Source organism: Trichechus manatus, unplaced genomic scaffold (genome assembly GCF_000243295.1).
Source record: "Trichechus manatus latirostris isolate Lorelei unplaced genomic scaffold, TriManLat1.0 scaffold00015, whole genome shotgun sequence".
Taxonomy (NCBI): Eukaryota; Metazoa; Chordata; class Mammalia; order Sirenia; family Trichechidae; genus Trichechus; species Trichechus manatus.
The window spans coordinates 10560602-10574426 of NW_004443951.1; the positions used below are offsets into that span (position 1 = coordinate 10560602).

A 13825-nucleotide genomic window follows, 5' to 3' on the forward strand; every position below is an offset into this window, starting at 1 on the left:
GAGAGAAGAAACTTCTGTTTGTTAAAGCCCTCCACTTGTGGTATTTCTTTTAGCAGCGATAACTAAGACACATACCAATATAAAATAAACACATATCATTTTTTTAACTCTTTAATTAATGAGGGAATCAATGAGGGAATCTGTTAAGACAGGTTCAAATGTGAATTTGAAGAATAGATGTAATCAAGAATATTACAATGAATTTGCTAAGGGGTGTTGTAATCGTTAGTCTTATGTGTCAACTTGGCTAGGCTATAAGCTCCCCCTCCAAAAAAAAAAGAAAAAACAAAACCCATTGCAGTCGAATGAATTCCAACTCACAGCGACCCTATAGGACAGAGTGGAACTGCCCCATAGGATTTCCAGGCTGTAATCTTTACAGAAGCAGTCTGTCAAATCTTTCTCCCTGATTGGTCTGGTGGGGTTCCAAACGGGTTAGCAGCAAACACTTAACCACTGCATCACCGGGGCTCTTTTAGCTATGTTATTAAAAAAAAAAAAACAACTAAACCCATTGCCAGCAAGTCAATTCCAACTCCTAGTGACCTTATATGATAGAGTGGAACTGCCCCATAGGGTTTCCAAGGAGCAGCTGGTGGATTCAAACTGCCGACCCTCTGGTTAGCAGCTGAGCTCTTAACCACTGCGCCACCAGGCTCCTGGCTAGGCTATAATACCCAGTTATTTAACCAAACACTAACCTAGGTGTTGCTTTGAAGGTATTTTGTAGATGTGTCTAACATCTATAATTGGTTGACTTTAAGTAAAAGAGACTACCCTTAATAATGTGGGTGGGCCTCATCCAATCAGTTGAAGGCATTAACAGCAAAAACTAAGGTATCCCAGAGAAGAAATTCTGCCTTAAGATTGCAGCAATTCTGCTTCAAGACTATAGTGTCAACTCCTGCCAAGTTTCCAGCCTAACAGCCTGCCCTGCAGATTTCAGACTTGCCAGCCCCCACAATGGTGTGAGACAATTCCTTAAAATAAATCACACTCAGACACACACACACACAATCACACACTATTGATTCTGTTTCTGGGGAGAACCCTGACTGATACAGGTTCAAGGTGGAAATCAATTGTATCTCTATTGGGTAAAATTCATTTGCATTTCAATGGACAATAATTATTTTAAATACTATCAGTTTTCTTGTAAAATAGCCTAGTCAATAGAAGGTCCTGTAGAATCGAATACTCCTTGGAATGTCTGCTAGATAACGCCCAGCATTACAGTTTAAGGACGCTCAGTAATTTCTTTTGCCCATTTCCAAGTCTTTGATGATTTTTTCTGACAATGGGTCCCTGAAAGGTTTTTTTGTTTCTTTTTTTTTTGGTAATGAGAAAGAAAAGAATAAATAGAAATTTAGTGCATTTCTGGTAGTAAATGTAAACATAGTTTTGTGAAAATTTTGTTTCAGATATACTAACCTATATACACAGGAATGTGGTATCGGTTTTGGTGTAAAATGCTTTTGTCCACTGTGGACTGGTATCAAAAAAGTTTGAAAGCCACTAATGCATTGACACATTGTAAAGTTCAGCAGAGAAAAAAAAACTGCACATTCTTCCTTCCCTTCAATATAGGCATCCACTCACAGTGCCGGGCTCAGTTACGCAGACTCAAAAAATGATCAGGGTGAATGGTAAAGACGGCAGAGAAGCACCGTGCCCGTTGCTCGTCTCTGTTATCTCCTCGACACTGAGGTCCGCTGGCTTCCGGGACGACACGTGAATGGAGGGAGTTTGGGCAGAGTGGAAACGGTGAGCTGGAACGTCCCAGCAAGCAGGAGCGTGGGCTTACAGCTGGGCTGCTCGCCGGTGGGGAATCAACCAAAAGCCCTAGGCTACAGAAATGTAGCACCAAGAGTCACCAGCAGGTCCCGCTATGGGCGAACCGGAGAACACTGCGCACGCGCAGTCGAAGACAGCAGCCAGTGGTGCGCAAGGGCGAAAGGCATCTTTCCCCACGCCCAGCTTCTCCTCCAGCCCTCCATCGGAGGATCGCATCGCCGAGTCACCTCCCGACCCGTCTTCCCCGCCCCCACCGCGCCTGCTGGTCCGACTGCGCGCGCAGAGGCTGAGCCGGCGCCAGCGGGAAAGGGAAGCGGCGGGTAAGAAGGGCCTGAGTCCCGGGCGCGTCTACGACGGGGTTGGGAACTTCCTCTTCGACCCTCTCAGGCTCTCGGGACCCCTGACGCGGAGAGTGAGAGGTGCCTCTGGAGCCGGTTTTCTCCCCGCCTTTCTTCCTGCCGCCTCAGGCCTTTCCTTGCTAGTCTCAAAGCGTTTTCGCCTTTTTGGAGGCTTCGCCTGGTCCGGACAGTACCTGTATCTCCTCTGCCCGCCCCCACTGGGGAATCCGGAGGGGGCGCCGCTGGCCTGTCTGTTGTCCCCTCAGCTGTCTGAGATGCCAGACCCGCCGTTTAGATAGCGTTGGTATGTCTTACCGCCCCCAGGGTCGCAGCTCTGATGGCACAGTGGTTAAGCGTTCGGCTGCCTAACCAAAAGGTCTGCAGTTCGAATCCATCAGCAGCTCCTTGGAAACCCTATGGGGCACCCTATTCTACTCTGTCCTGTAGACTCACTATGAGTCGGAATCGACTGGACGGCAACGGGTTTAGTGTCCAGCAGCTTAGGGCTAGCGCTCCAAGTCCACTCTCTAGTTCAAGCGCAAAGAACCTCGTTCTTTTGACGTTCATCTTGGGATTCTTTCAGACACCCTTTGCTGAAGCACCTTCCCGATGCTCCTCGTCACTAGGTTCACAGCCACCAGACATGTCCTTTTTACTTCATTTGGGTGTCCCTATCATTTCCTAATAATCTGCCTTTGAAATCCTTTGAGGCAGGCCCCATACATCCCTATGTGATGTCTCAGAATTGGGTTTTTTACCTTTGGAAATATGGGCCCGATGGAATGACGTACTCCACTGGCAGTGGGATAGTAGCAGTTACTGAGAAGCATCTCAGCAGATTAGGATTTCTGCTGAGTGTCTGCTACCAGAGTGGATATTTAGTAAACTCTTGTAGTAGGAATCACTATTTTAGCCCAGTGGCTATGCTTGGTGCGGTGCCTTGAAGTTGGGAACAGACGAGGTACGCTGTAATTAAACAGTCACCACTGGGGTCCAAAATCTGCTGACAGGGAGAAATCTAAAACACAAAAAAGTCTGACAGCCATGTCATGTTTAATAATAGCTGCAGGTCAAATTTTTATGTAGAAACACACTCTGCTTTAATGTGCCAGTTAAATGTAATATGTTGACATTAAGTAGATGTCAACATATTATAGAACCTCTCAATCAAATTTTTCAATAAGTTAATTCCTAGATAGTCATGATAATCAGCTTATATATTTTAATTTTGATAAATTTGACTTGGAATGTATAAACTTAGCCATTTTTTTCTAACATCAGCCCACACCGTTTCTGTCAGTCTTACTATCAGTTGTCCTTATGCCTAAAGTATAAAACCTTAGTCATCTTAGAGTCCCCCTGTGCTTCATCTCCATATGTCTTCTAATTACAAATCTCATGGTTTCTTTATTCAAAAGATAACTTGGATTTGTCCTTTTGGTTCTCATTACTGAAGCTGTAAGGCTGTTTTCTAGGACTTGATTACTTCTTAGCTCATTTTCCTGAAAGCCTGCATAACAGTTCTGAAACATGGCTGTTGTCATATTTACTTGTCATGAACCTGTAAAGTCTCATGTCCAAATTGCTGTACTTGGGTTTTAAGGCCCTTTCTCTATAAGCTTGCCTAATAATTCCTATGCAGTGTGATATGGTGGGAAAAAAAACCCTGGATTTAGAGTAAGAAGACCTGGATTCAAATACTGAGACAGTCATTATAGTAACACTATCCTTGGGGAAACTTCAGCTTCCTTATCTCCCATTTATGATAATATCTTTTCTTCCTGCCTCTTAGTTATTGTGAGAATTACAATGAACATAATATATGGAAAAGGTAACAGCTTAAAAAAACACAACCTAAGCTGTTACTGTAATTTCTTACTGTACTTATTCATTTTACAAACTTTTGAAGACCTAATGTATGTTAGGTATGGTTGCTACAGACAGGAAAGATAGTCCCTGTCCTTAAGAGACTGTCTTTCAAGGAGTTTCAGAGTGTGTGTGTGTGTGTGTGTGTGTGTGTGTGTATGCGTATGCGTGCGCGCATATGTCTGTATATGTGTAGCCAGTGGGGCAGTAGGGTGTCTGACAAGGTAGAGTGTGATGTGGGCTATAGTATAGGTACTATAAGTAAGCATAGGAAGAGCACCAAATCCAGAGGAGAGAATGACAGGAAAGGGTTCCTAAAGGAAATTATAGTTGAACAGTCTTAAAATGTAATGAAGATTCAGATGGAAAAGGTGAGGAAGGGTTGGATGAAAGAGATACTTTTAGAGAAATGCAAATTGCTAGCTTTTGCTGGAGTGTTAAGTTCAAAGAGGAATATAGGAGATGTAACTGGATAGGTAGTTAGGGGTGAGATTTGAAGGGCTTTGGGTGCTAATGGAAGCCATTGAAGGATTTTAAGCAGACAGCTGGACTGATCACAGTGGCCTTTTTTTTTTTTGCATGCATACTTTATGTTTTGCAACCATCACCACTGTTTATTTCCAAAACTTTTTCATCACCCAAAACAGAAACTCTGTACCCATTAAGCAATAACTCCCTCCCCCAATCCCCTGGTAAACACTAACCTACCTTTTATTTCTATGCATTTGCCTATTATGGATATTTCATTCCATATATATGGGATTATATAATATTTGTCCTTTTGTGTCTGGCTTATTTCACTTAATGTTTTAAAGGTTCATCCATGTTGTAGCATGTATCAGAACTTCATTTCTTTTTATGGCTGAATAATATTCCAGTGTGTGTATGCACCACATTTAACGTATCCATTTATCTGTTAATGGACATTTGGGTTGTTTCTACTTATTGGCGATTGTGAATAATGCTGCAGTGTACAAGTATCTGTTTGAGTCCCTGCTTTCAATTCTTTAGGGTATATACCTACACAATTGCTTTTTAAAAGTTCATTCTGGCTGTGGTATATGCTTCCTTACTGCAATGTACAAAACATTTTTTCTTCCTTTATGTCTTTTCTCATTTTCTTTACTCCACCCAGAAGGGCTTATGCCCTCTCCTTATACCTTGATACTATTGATCTTTCAGTGCCCAGTCAAGTCCCATTTTTTTCTCTGTGACGTTTTCCCCAATGATTTTAGCCTGCACTATTTAGTCCCTTCTCTGAAACCATATTAGAAATAGTACCACACAGTTTAGTCCTTACTTGTTTAATGAGTGTTTTATGTCACTGAGTAGATAGTAAACTCCCTTGAGGGTAGGGAATGTTTCATATGTGTATGAATGGAAGACATGTTAAACACAAAAATATGTTGCTTGATTTCCTTGTATTTTCTTTTTCAGGGTGGGGCAGATTATGGGCAACAGTTCTTTTAACTGATATATCATCATCATGGCTAATGAGGATAGTCCTTTTACATCAGATAAACATGCCCAATTCATCATGGCTCAGATCAACAGAATGAGGAATGGGCAGCATTTCTGTGATGTGCAGCTACAAGTTGGGAAGGAAACTTTTAACGTTCATCGGCTGGTTTTGGCTGCCAGTAGTCCCTACTTTGAAGCTTTGTTCACTGGAGGAATGAAAGAGTCCTTAAAAGATACTGTACAGATTCTAGGAATTGAAGCTAGAATCTTTCGTATACTTCTAGATTTCATTTACACAGGTATGTTAAGTGAGCCTGTTGCTTTGAATAAAGAATGATGCAATCGCTCATGCACTGCTATTGGAATATAAATTGATCTAACTTATATGGAAGGGGGCGGTGATGGTTCAGTGGTAGAATTCTCTCCTTCCATGTGGGAGATCCAGTTTGTTTCACAGCCAGTGCACCTCACGTACAACCACCACCTGTCTCTCAGTGGAGGCTTGCGTGTGGCTATGATGCTGAACAGGTTTCAGCAGAGCTTCCAGACTGACTAGGAAGAAAGGCCTGGCAATCTACTTCTGAAAATCAGCCATTGAAAACCCTATGGATCACAATGGTCCGATCTGCCACTGATCATGGGGATGACAGAGGACTGGGCAGCGTTTCTTTCCTTTATGCATGGGTCGCTGTGAGTCGGGGGCTGACTCAACGGTAGCTAACAGCAGCAACAACAAAAATAACTTATATGGAGAATAATTTGGTAATATGTTATGAGCCTTTCAAAAGTTATCTTTTGACCCAGTATTCCTTTTCTAGGAATCCTAAAGAATTAATTAGAGACATAGGTAAATATTTATGTACCAGGATATTTATTGTAACATTATTTATCACAATATATACTATACATGTATTATATGTATGTATATAGTATATAATTGAATACAGTAATTATTTCCACAGTAGGTTATGGAGCACATATATATAATGGGATATTATTTAGATCTTGCAAATGATTTAAAGCATACATATTCTTTCATGAAGAATGTTTATAATATATTAAATGAAAAAATCAGAATGTAAGTGTCCCTACTTTGTGAAAAACAAAAAAATCATTTGTGTATATATGTGTATGGGAGATAAACTGGCATGTTGACAGTGTTTATCTGTAGGTGATAGACTTATGGAAGATTCTTGTTTCTTCCCTCTTTTTCTGTTTTTTTCCCCCAGAATATTTATAATCAGCATGTATCATTTAAATGAAAACTTTTATTTTTAAAATGTTTTAGACAGTTTTAATGACATAAGAAATGCACATAAATACTGGCAATACACTAAAGAAATACACTAAAGTGTTAATACTGGGTATCTTTGTGTATGGAAGAATGTGTGATTTGCATTTTTATATTTTTCTGCCTTAAATTTTTTTTCTACAGTGAGTATATATTACTCTTACAGTCAGAAAAAACGTTTGAAAACAAGGACTGTTTATTTGGTCTAGCTTTGAGAATATACCATGCTCTCCTTAAGGGACTGCGTGATGGGAACTAATTAAGATAATTTTGTGGCCTTATAAAGCATTGTTTTTTTAAGTAAATGGTATTTAAGCCTGGAAAATGACAAAAGGTGATTTTTTTTCTTTATACTGTTACATATTCCTTTTTGGAAAATTTCAGAAAAGTGATAGCTCTTAATTTGGGGATTATAAAAATGATAGTCTTTTATCTACAGAAAGCAATGCAGCTCTTTGTATTGGCTTATGTATAAACTAACCCCTTGACCTCATTGAGGTGATTAAACTGCTTCATAACTGCCCTTGCTTCTCTTATTTGCAAATATAAATTAATACAGATTAATCCATGGAGTATTGAACTACATAAAAAATAGAAAAAATATCACAAGTTTTCTATTCTGCCTGTGTTGTCTGATAGTAGCAACAAGAGATACTTAGTGAAAGAATGTTCATGGCATCATAACCCCATTACTGGTGATCAGAACTTCTATCAAAGAAATGAAAGATAAAACCCAGAGAAATAAAAGCTACTCAGCAGATCTGGAGGAAAATAACATGGTAGAGAATAGACTTTTAAGGCTAAACTTGGTATAATGGTTAAGACCAGCATTTGGTTGGTATTTATTTTTCCACAAAAATGAACCTATAGTAGGCATTCGGAGGCTGGTATGGTGGCTTCATATGTCATTAATCAGTTGCTATCAAGTTGATTCCAACTCAGGGCAACCCCATGTATGTCAGAGTAGAACTGTGCTCCATAGGGTTTACAATGGCTGATTTTTTGGAAGTAGATTGCCAGAGGTTTCTTCAGAGGTGATTCTGGGTGAGCTAGAACCTTTCGGTTAGCAGCTGAACACATAAACCATTTGCACCACTTTAGTGTCCCAATATTCTTCCAGCATTTTGCTCTACCATCTATAACGTGTAACTTCTAATCTTAGGATCACTGAGCTCCAGCCAGTGGACTGAGGAAGGGGGAGAGGCAAAAGGGCCTGCCAGCTGAGTCTATCCTCTTTTTAAGCTTTTCTGGTAGCCCCACCCAACAACTACTGCTCATATCCCTGTTGTCCAAAGTCAGTCAGAAGTTCACCTCTTACCTTCAAGAGAGGCTGAGACATGTAATTTTCAGCAGGGCACAGTTGCTACCCACAACAAAATCACGATATGTTTGTAAGAATGAAAGGAGAATGAATATTGGGTATTTATTGAACAGGGAACTTTGTAGTCTTTTTAGTTCTTTAAAAATACGTTCTTTGATTTTCATTGTAAATAGCATTTACTTTTTGAAGGTGTGGGAGGAAGCAAAGCCTGTTCTACTTGTCTCTTATTTGGACTTGGGTATACATTTTTTAAGGAACCGTAGCGGTGCAACAGTTAAGCTCTCAGCTGCTTACTGAAGAGTGGCGGTTCCAACCCAGCGGTTCCAACCCACTCGGCGGCTCCTCCGGAGAAAGACCTGGCAATCTGCTTCCGTAAAGATTACAGCCAAGAAAACCCTATGGGGCACTTCTACTCTGTGACATGGGGTCACTCTGAGTAGGAAAAGACTTGACGGCACCCAACAACAAACAACAACATACACTGTATTCATTATTAATCATTCACAATTCTAATAGGTCTTAAATAGTATATTTCTCACTTTAGGTTTTTATATGCTTGGAATAAAATCGACCTGGGTTTGAGATCTAGCTCTGCCACTAATTAGCTGTGTGATATGATGCATATCATTTAGCTTTAGTCAATCATTCATTCTTTCCACAAGTATTTTTTTATTGAACTGGTTTCTTTGAGCTAGGCACTGGGATGTGATATAAACCAGACAGACATGGCCTCTGCCTTCACAGGGTTTTATGGGTATTGCAGATTAGGTACTTAGAAAACAGCTCGTGTGAGCCTCATTTCTTTCACTTATAAAGTAGGGATTGTAGCACTTTATAATTCATTTGAAGGTTAAATGAGATAACCTTTTTTAATAAATGTAAAAGTGCTTTGTAAACTATCAAGCCCTATTGAGGTGTAGGACATTCTTTTTATAACTCTCAAGAAATAAATAATTACTCTCTTGGCATTATCCATTAGCAGTCAGTCAGCTCCATTATTTCAGAAGCCATGCTCTTCTCCAGATTTGTGGGCAATTCTCATTTCATTCAAGTAAATCATCTCAGTATAAGACTGAATGGAGAGTTTATCCTTACTAAGTAGGAGAATTATAGTGTTGTTGTTTTTTCTCCTTGTAAGTATAATTGGCTATTTGATGTCCTCCCAAAGTCATTATATAAATATATGAAAGTAAAGCCCTTTGGAAGGAGCCCTGGTGGCGCAATGATTAAGCGCTCTGCTGCTAACTGAAAGGTTGATGGTTCTAACCTACCCAGTCACTCCTTGGGAGAAAGACTTGGTGATCTGCTCCCATAAAGATTACAGTCTAGAAAACCGTATGAGGCAGTTCCATTCTGTCTCATGGGGTCTCTATGGTACACAACAACAAAGTCCTTTGGAAAGAAAGCAGTATATATAGTTACTTAAATGTTAAATATTTAATAACCTCTCATGTTTTGTAGACTCTTGATTATACCTAATATTATATGCTAACATTTGTATGATACTTTATAATAACTGAAGATAGGGACCATGTCTTAACTCTCCCCAGATCCTCAATAAATGTTTGTTAGATGCATGTAAAACCCAAACCCACTGATGCCAAGTTGATTCCAACTCATAGCGACCCTATGTTAAAAGCATGGACTTTGATACTAATTCCTACCTTGCAAGTTGCTTAACTGTATTTCTTAGGGACAAGTTACTTAAACTTTCTGATTCTGTCTCCTTAATACAAAAATAATAATAATAGTACCTGCCTTATGGGGTTGTAGTGAAGGTTACATGAGTGTATAAAACAATTAATACTGTGTCTGTTTCATTGTAAATGTTTCATAAATGTTAGGTATTGTTATCATTAAGCTGGTGCCCTTTCCACAAATCCTTTGTTGCCTTTTTACTTAACAAATATTAAGCTATCAGTGGAATGAAGTATAATGCTTTTTGAATATGCTAAGCTGAATATTTGTTTTTATTTTAATGGCTATTTTGTCTCCCTGTTTCCCTAGGTATAGTGAATATAGGTGTGAATAATGTCCAGGAGTTGATTGTTGCAGCAGACATGCTGCAGTTGACTGAAGTTGTTAATCTTTGCTGTGAATTTCTGAAAGGACAAATTGATCCACTGAACTGCATTGGGATCTTTCAGTTCTCTGAGCAAATTGCCTGCCATGATCTTTTGGAATTCACAGAAAACTATATTCATGTCCATTTTTTGGAGGTTCATAGTGGGGAAGAGTTCCTGGCACTTACAAAAGATCAGCTGGTCAAAATTTTGCGAAGTGAAGAGCTTAGCATTGAGGATGAATACCAGGTCTTCTTAGCTGCAATGCAGTGGATTCTGAAAGATCTGGGAAAGAGAAGAAAACATGTGGTAGAAGTGCTAGACCCAATTCGATTCCCTTTATTATCTCCTCAGAGGCTTTTAAAGTATACAGAAGGTAAGTTTTTTGATGCATATTAAATAGTTGATTAATTATCCAATAACTTTTTTTCTCAGTTTGAAATGTGATTGTTTTCATTTTTCAATTCAGTAGTGGACATTTATTAAGTGACTATTGTAGGTAAGATATGACTTTTGTGTTTTGTGGGTGGACAGTAGTTTTTCAGTATGTCTACCCATTATTTTAATCAAATCCTTACATACATTTCTTGAAATTAATACTAAGAGATATTAGTGTTGTAGATAAAATTACTGACATAATAATAACATACCACTGCTACTGCTCATAGTACCAGTTATTTCAGTAAAAGATTTCCTCTTCCCACTCTGAAAAATTCAGTGAACTGTAACATTTGAGGAAAATGCCTGTGCTGTAAAGAAAAACAAAACCCAATAAATCCTAGAAGTCCTCTCATTATAAAATGGATTTTATATTGATACAATATCGTAGTTTCTGAATAGCCTTTGAATTATCTTTAGATGCTAAACTTTTTTCTGAAAAAACTTTTCACAATAATGTAGTTTTATCTTTATATTTAAAAAATTATATTTTAATTTAAAAAAATGACTTTAGACCTGGTTTTAAGATTTAAAGCTTTAACTCTTGACATGCACTGAAGCATTATGGTATGACTGAATTACAAATGATCTTACTACGATTAAATACACCATTAAGCATTAGAGATGTAATTCTTGAAAGAATTATTTTTGGGTTGCTAGTTTTTCTGTACTCTTAACAGTGTTAACAGAATTTTGTAGCTTTTTCTGGGTGATATCTTGTATTAATACATATATTTAAATACTACAACAAGGAGAGAGAAATTATCCAGACACTTTTACATGAATCCTGAGAATTTAGGGATGGAACAAAGGCTTTCATGGTTCAGTTGACTTTTCCCAAGTGTAGCAGATACACAGTGGTAAAGTTAAGTTCCTCTGCTAGGAGCAAGAAGGCATGTTTTCCTACAGCTTTTTAGTTTTAGAATATTCAAATCTTGCACTGGTTATTCAGCATGCCCAATAGTTATCACCTAAATAGTTATCACCTAAAACTGCAATGAATCAAGGAAGAAGTCAGTTGAGGATTTTCAGAGGCAGCTTTAATTTTCAACTTTGAAACTTTTTGATTATATTGGAGAAAAGCTGGGCAATTTATGTGGAAAAATAATGAGACTACCACAAAATTCAGAGAGGGAACAAAAGACTTAATTGAAGTGGTTAAATTATTATATGAAATGTATTTTTTCCTGTGTATGTGTGTTTGTGTGGATGTGTGTGTATATATTGATTGTGATTTGGAAAAATTTACATAGACAATTAAGTTCTCATTTAACAATTTCTATACATATTATTCAGTGACATTGGATACACTTTTCACCATGTGTCAGCATTCTTATTGTTTTCATTCTGGTTGCTCTTTTTCATTAATCTAGCTTCCTTTCCCCCCCCTTACCTTCTCATCTTTGGTGTAGGGTAAATGTTGACTGTTAGGTCCCATATAGATGATAGTTTAGAGGAGTACTCACAAGTGATATTATTTATTTTATGAGCCACTCTGTCTTTTGGCTGATAGGTGAGCACTGGGAGTGGTTTGAGTTTCAAGTTTAAAGGGTATCTCAGGGTGATAGTTTCGGGTGTTTCCTCTTGTCTTTACCGGTCCAGTAAGTCTGGTCTTTCTTAGAAATTTGAGCTTTGTTCTACATTTTTCTCCTATCTGGGACCATCTGTTGTATCCCTGGTCAGAACCGACAGTAGTGGTAGCCGGGCTTCATTTTGTTCTTCTGGTCTCAAGGTAGGTGAGACCGTGGTTCATGTAGATTATTAGTCCTGTAGACTAGTTTCTTCTTTGAGTCTTTAGTTTCCTTCTTTCTCTTTTGCTCCAGATGCACAGAGACCAATAGTTGTATCTTAGATGGCCACTCGCAGGCTTTTAAGACCCCAGACACTACTTACCAAACTAAGATGTAGAACATTATCTTTAGGAGCTGTGTTAGACCAGTTGACCGAGTTGCCCTCTGAGACTATGGTCCTAAGCCCTCAAACTCAGTAAACCAATTCTGTGTTTGGTTATGTAGTGTATATATTTTTTATTTACCACTGGAGTAACTCAGGTAATTTAATATTATTAGATATATGACACCATATTTATTTTTCGCATTTTAGAGAATGACTTAATTTTTATAAAAACGGGACATGCTTATTATAAAGAGTTTGGCTAATCCAGAAGTATAAAGAAAGAAAACAACAAATCACTCAAAGTCTGCCATTCAGAAACAACCAGTTTTAATTAACATTCAGTAAACATTTTATGAAGCATTGGTGGTTCAGTGGTAGAATTCTCACCTCCCATGTAGGAGACCTGGGTTTGATTCCTGGCCAATGCACCACATACGCAGCCACCACCCATCTGTCAGTGGAGGCTTGCATGTAACTATGATGCTGAACAGGTTTCAGCAGAACTTCCAGACTAAAACAGACTAGAAAGAAAGCCTTGGTAATCTGTTTCCGAAAATCAGCAATGAAAACCCTAAGGATCACACCAGTCCAATCTGCAACCAGTCATGGGATGGCACAGGACTGGGCAGCATTCTGTTCTGTTGTGCCTTGGGTCACCATGAGTCAGGGGTGACTTGATGGCAGCTAACAACAGCAAACATCATTCTAGATACCTCTTTGTAGAAGGATGGGTGATGGGTGGATGAATGTTTGGATGAATGGACAGAAAAAATTTTTATAAGAATAAGAATCATTCTATATAGACTGTTTTTAATACAAAAATTCATTTAAATTTCACTAAAAGTTAACAAAAGAAGAAACTGAAGTAATAACTAATTTCAGATAATTGTTTCTTCATTCCAAGAAATATTCACCTAAAAGATTCTTCTAGAGTTAAGGACAAAAGATGAAAATCATTAAGAGATGAAATCATAGTTTCATTTTAATTGTTTCCATTTCAAGCAGTATTGACTCTCTCCTAAGAAAAATAAGGTGATTAACGTGTTATATTTCTTCTCACTTCCCGTCAAGGTTTATTTTTAGAGCCTTTATGTGTTGTTTTGCAGTCATTATTCCCCTAGTTCTGTAGTTTTAGCTCCATATTTAAATGAATTGATGCTCTCTCCCAGTCCTTTAACCATGGTTTTCTCATTATGAATTCTTTTTTTTTATGGCTGGATTTCATCATCAAGTACTTTCTTCAGGAAAGGTTCATAGTTACTGTCTTTCCTGAATTCTTTCACATTTGAGAATTGCTTCCTGTTGCTTTTTTACTTTAATAGCAATTTCAGTGGGCACAGTATTATTAAGTTATGTT

At 38.3% G+C, this 13825-nt stretch overlaps 1 protein-coding gene across 3 annotated transcripts in view; it reads left to right on the plus strand.

Annotated features, from left to right (window-relative positions):
* The first annotated feature begins 1737 nt into the window (after positions 1–1737).
* IPP (intracisternal A particle-promoted polypeptide) overlaps positions 1738–13825 on the plus strand; it is a 33972-nt gene continuing 21884 nt past the window's right edge. The window contains exons 1-3 of one of the 3 annotated variants that reach the window (XM_023727114.1): positions 1738–2114; positions 5436–5758; positions 10079–10510. In XM_023727114.1, the coding sequence (XP_023582882.1) occupies positions 5485–5758; positions 10079–10510 (706 nt within the window). In that variant the 5' untranslated portion in view covers positions 1738–2114; positions 5436–5484. Of the gene's footprint in view, positions 2115–2191; positions 2214–5435; positions 5759–10078; positions 10511–13825 lie in introns of those variants that run through there. The other 2 variants (XM_004371794.2, XM_023727113.1) reach the window with 2 other exon arrangements.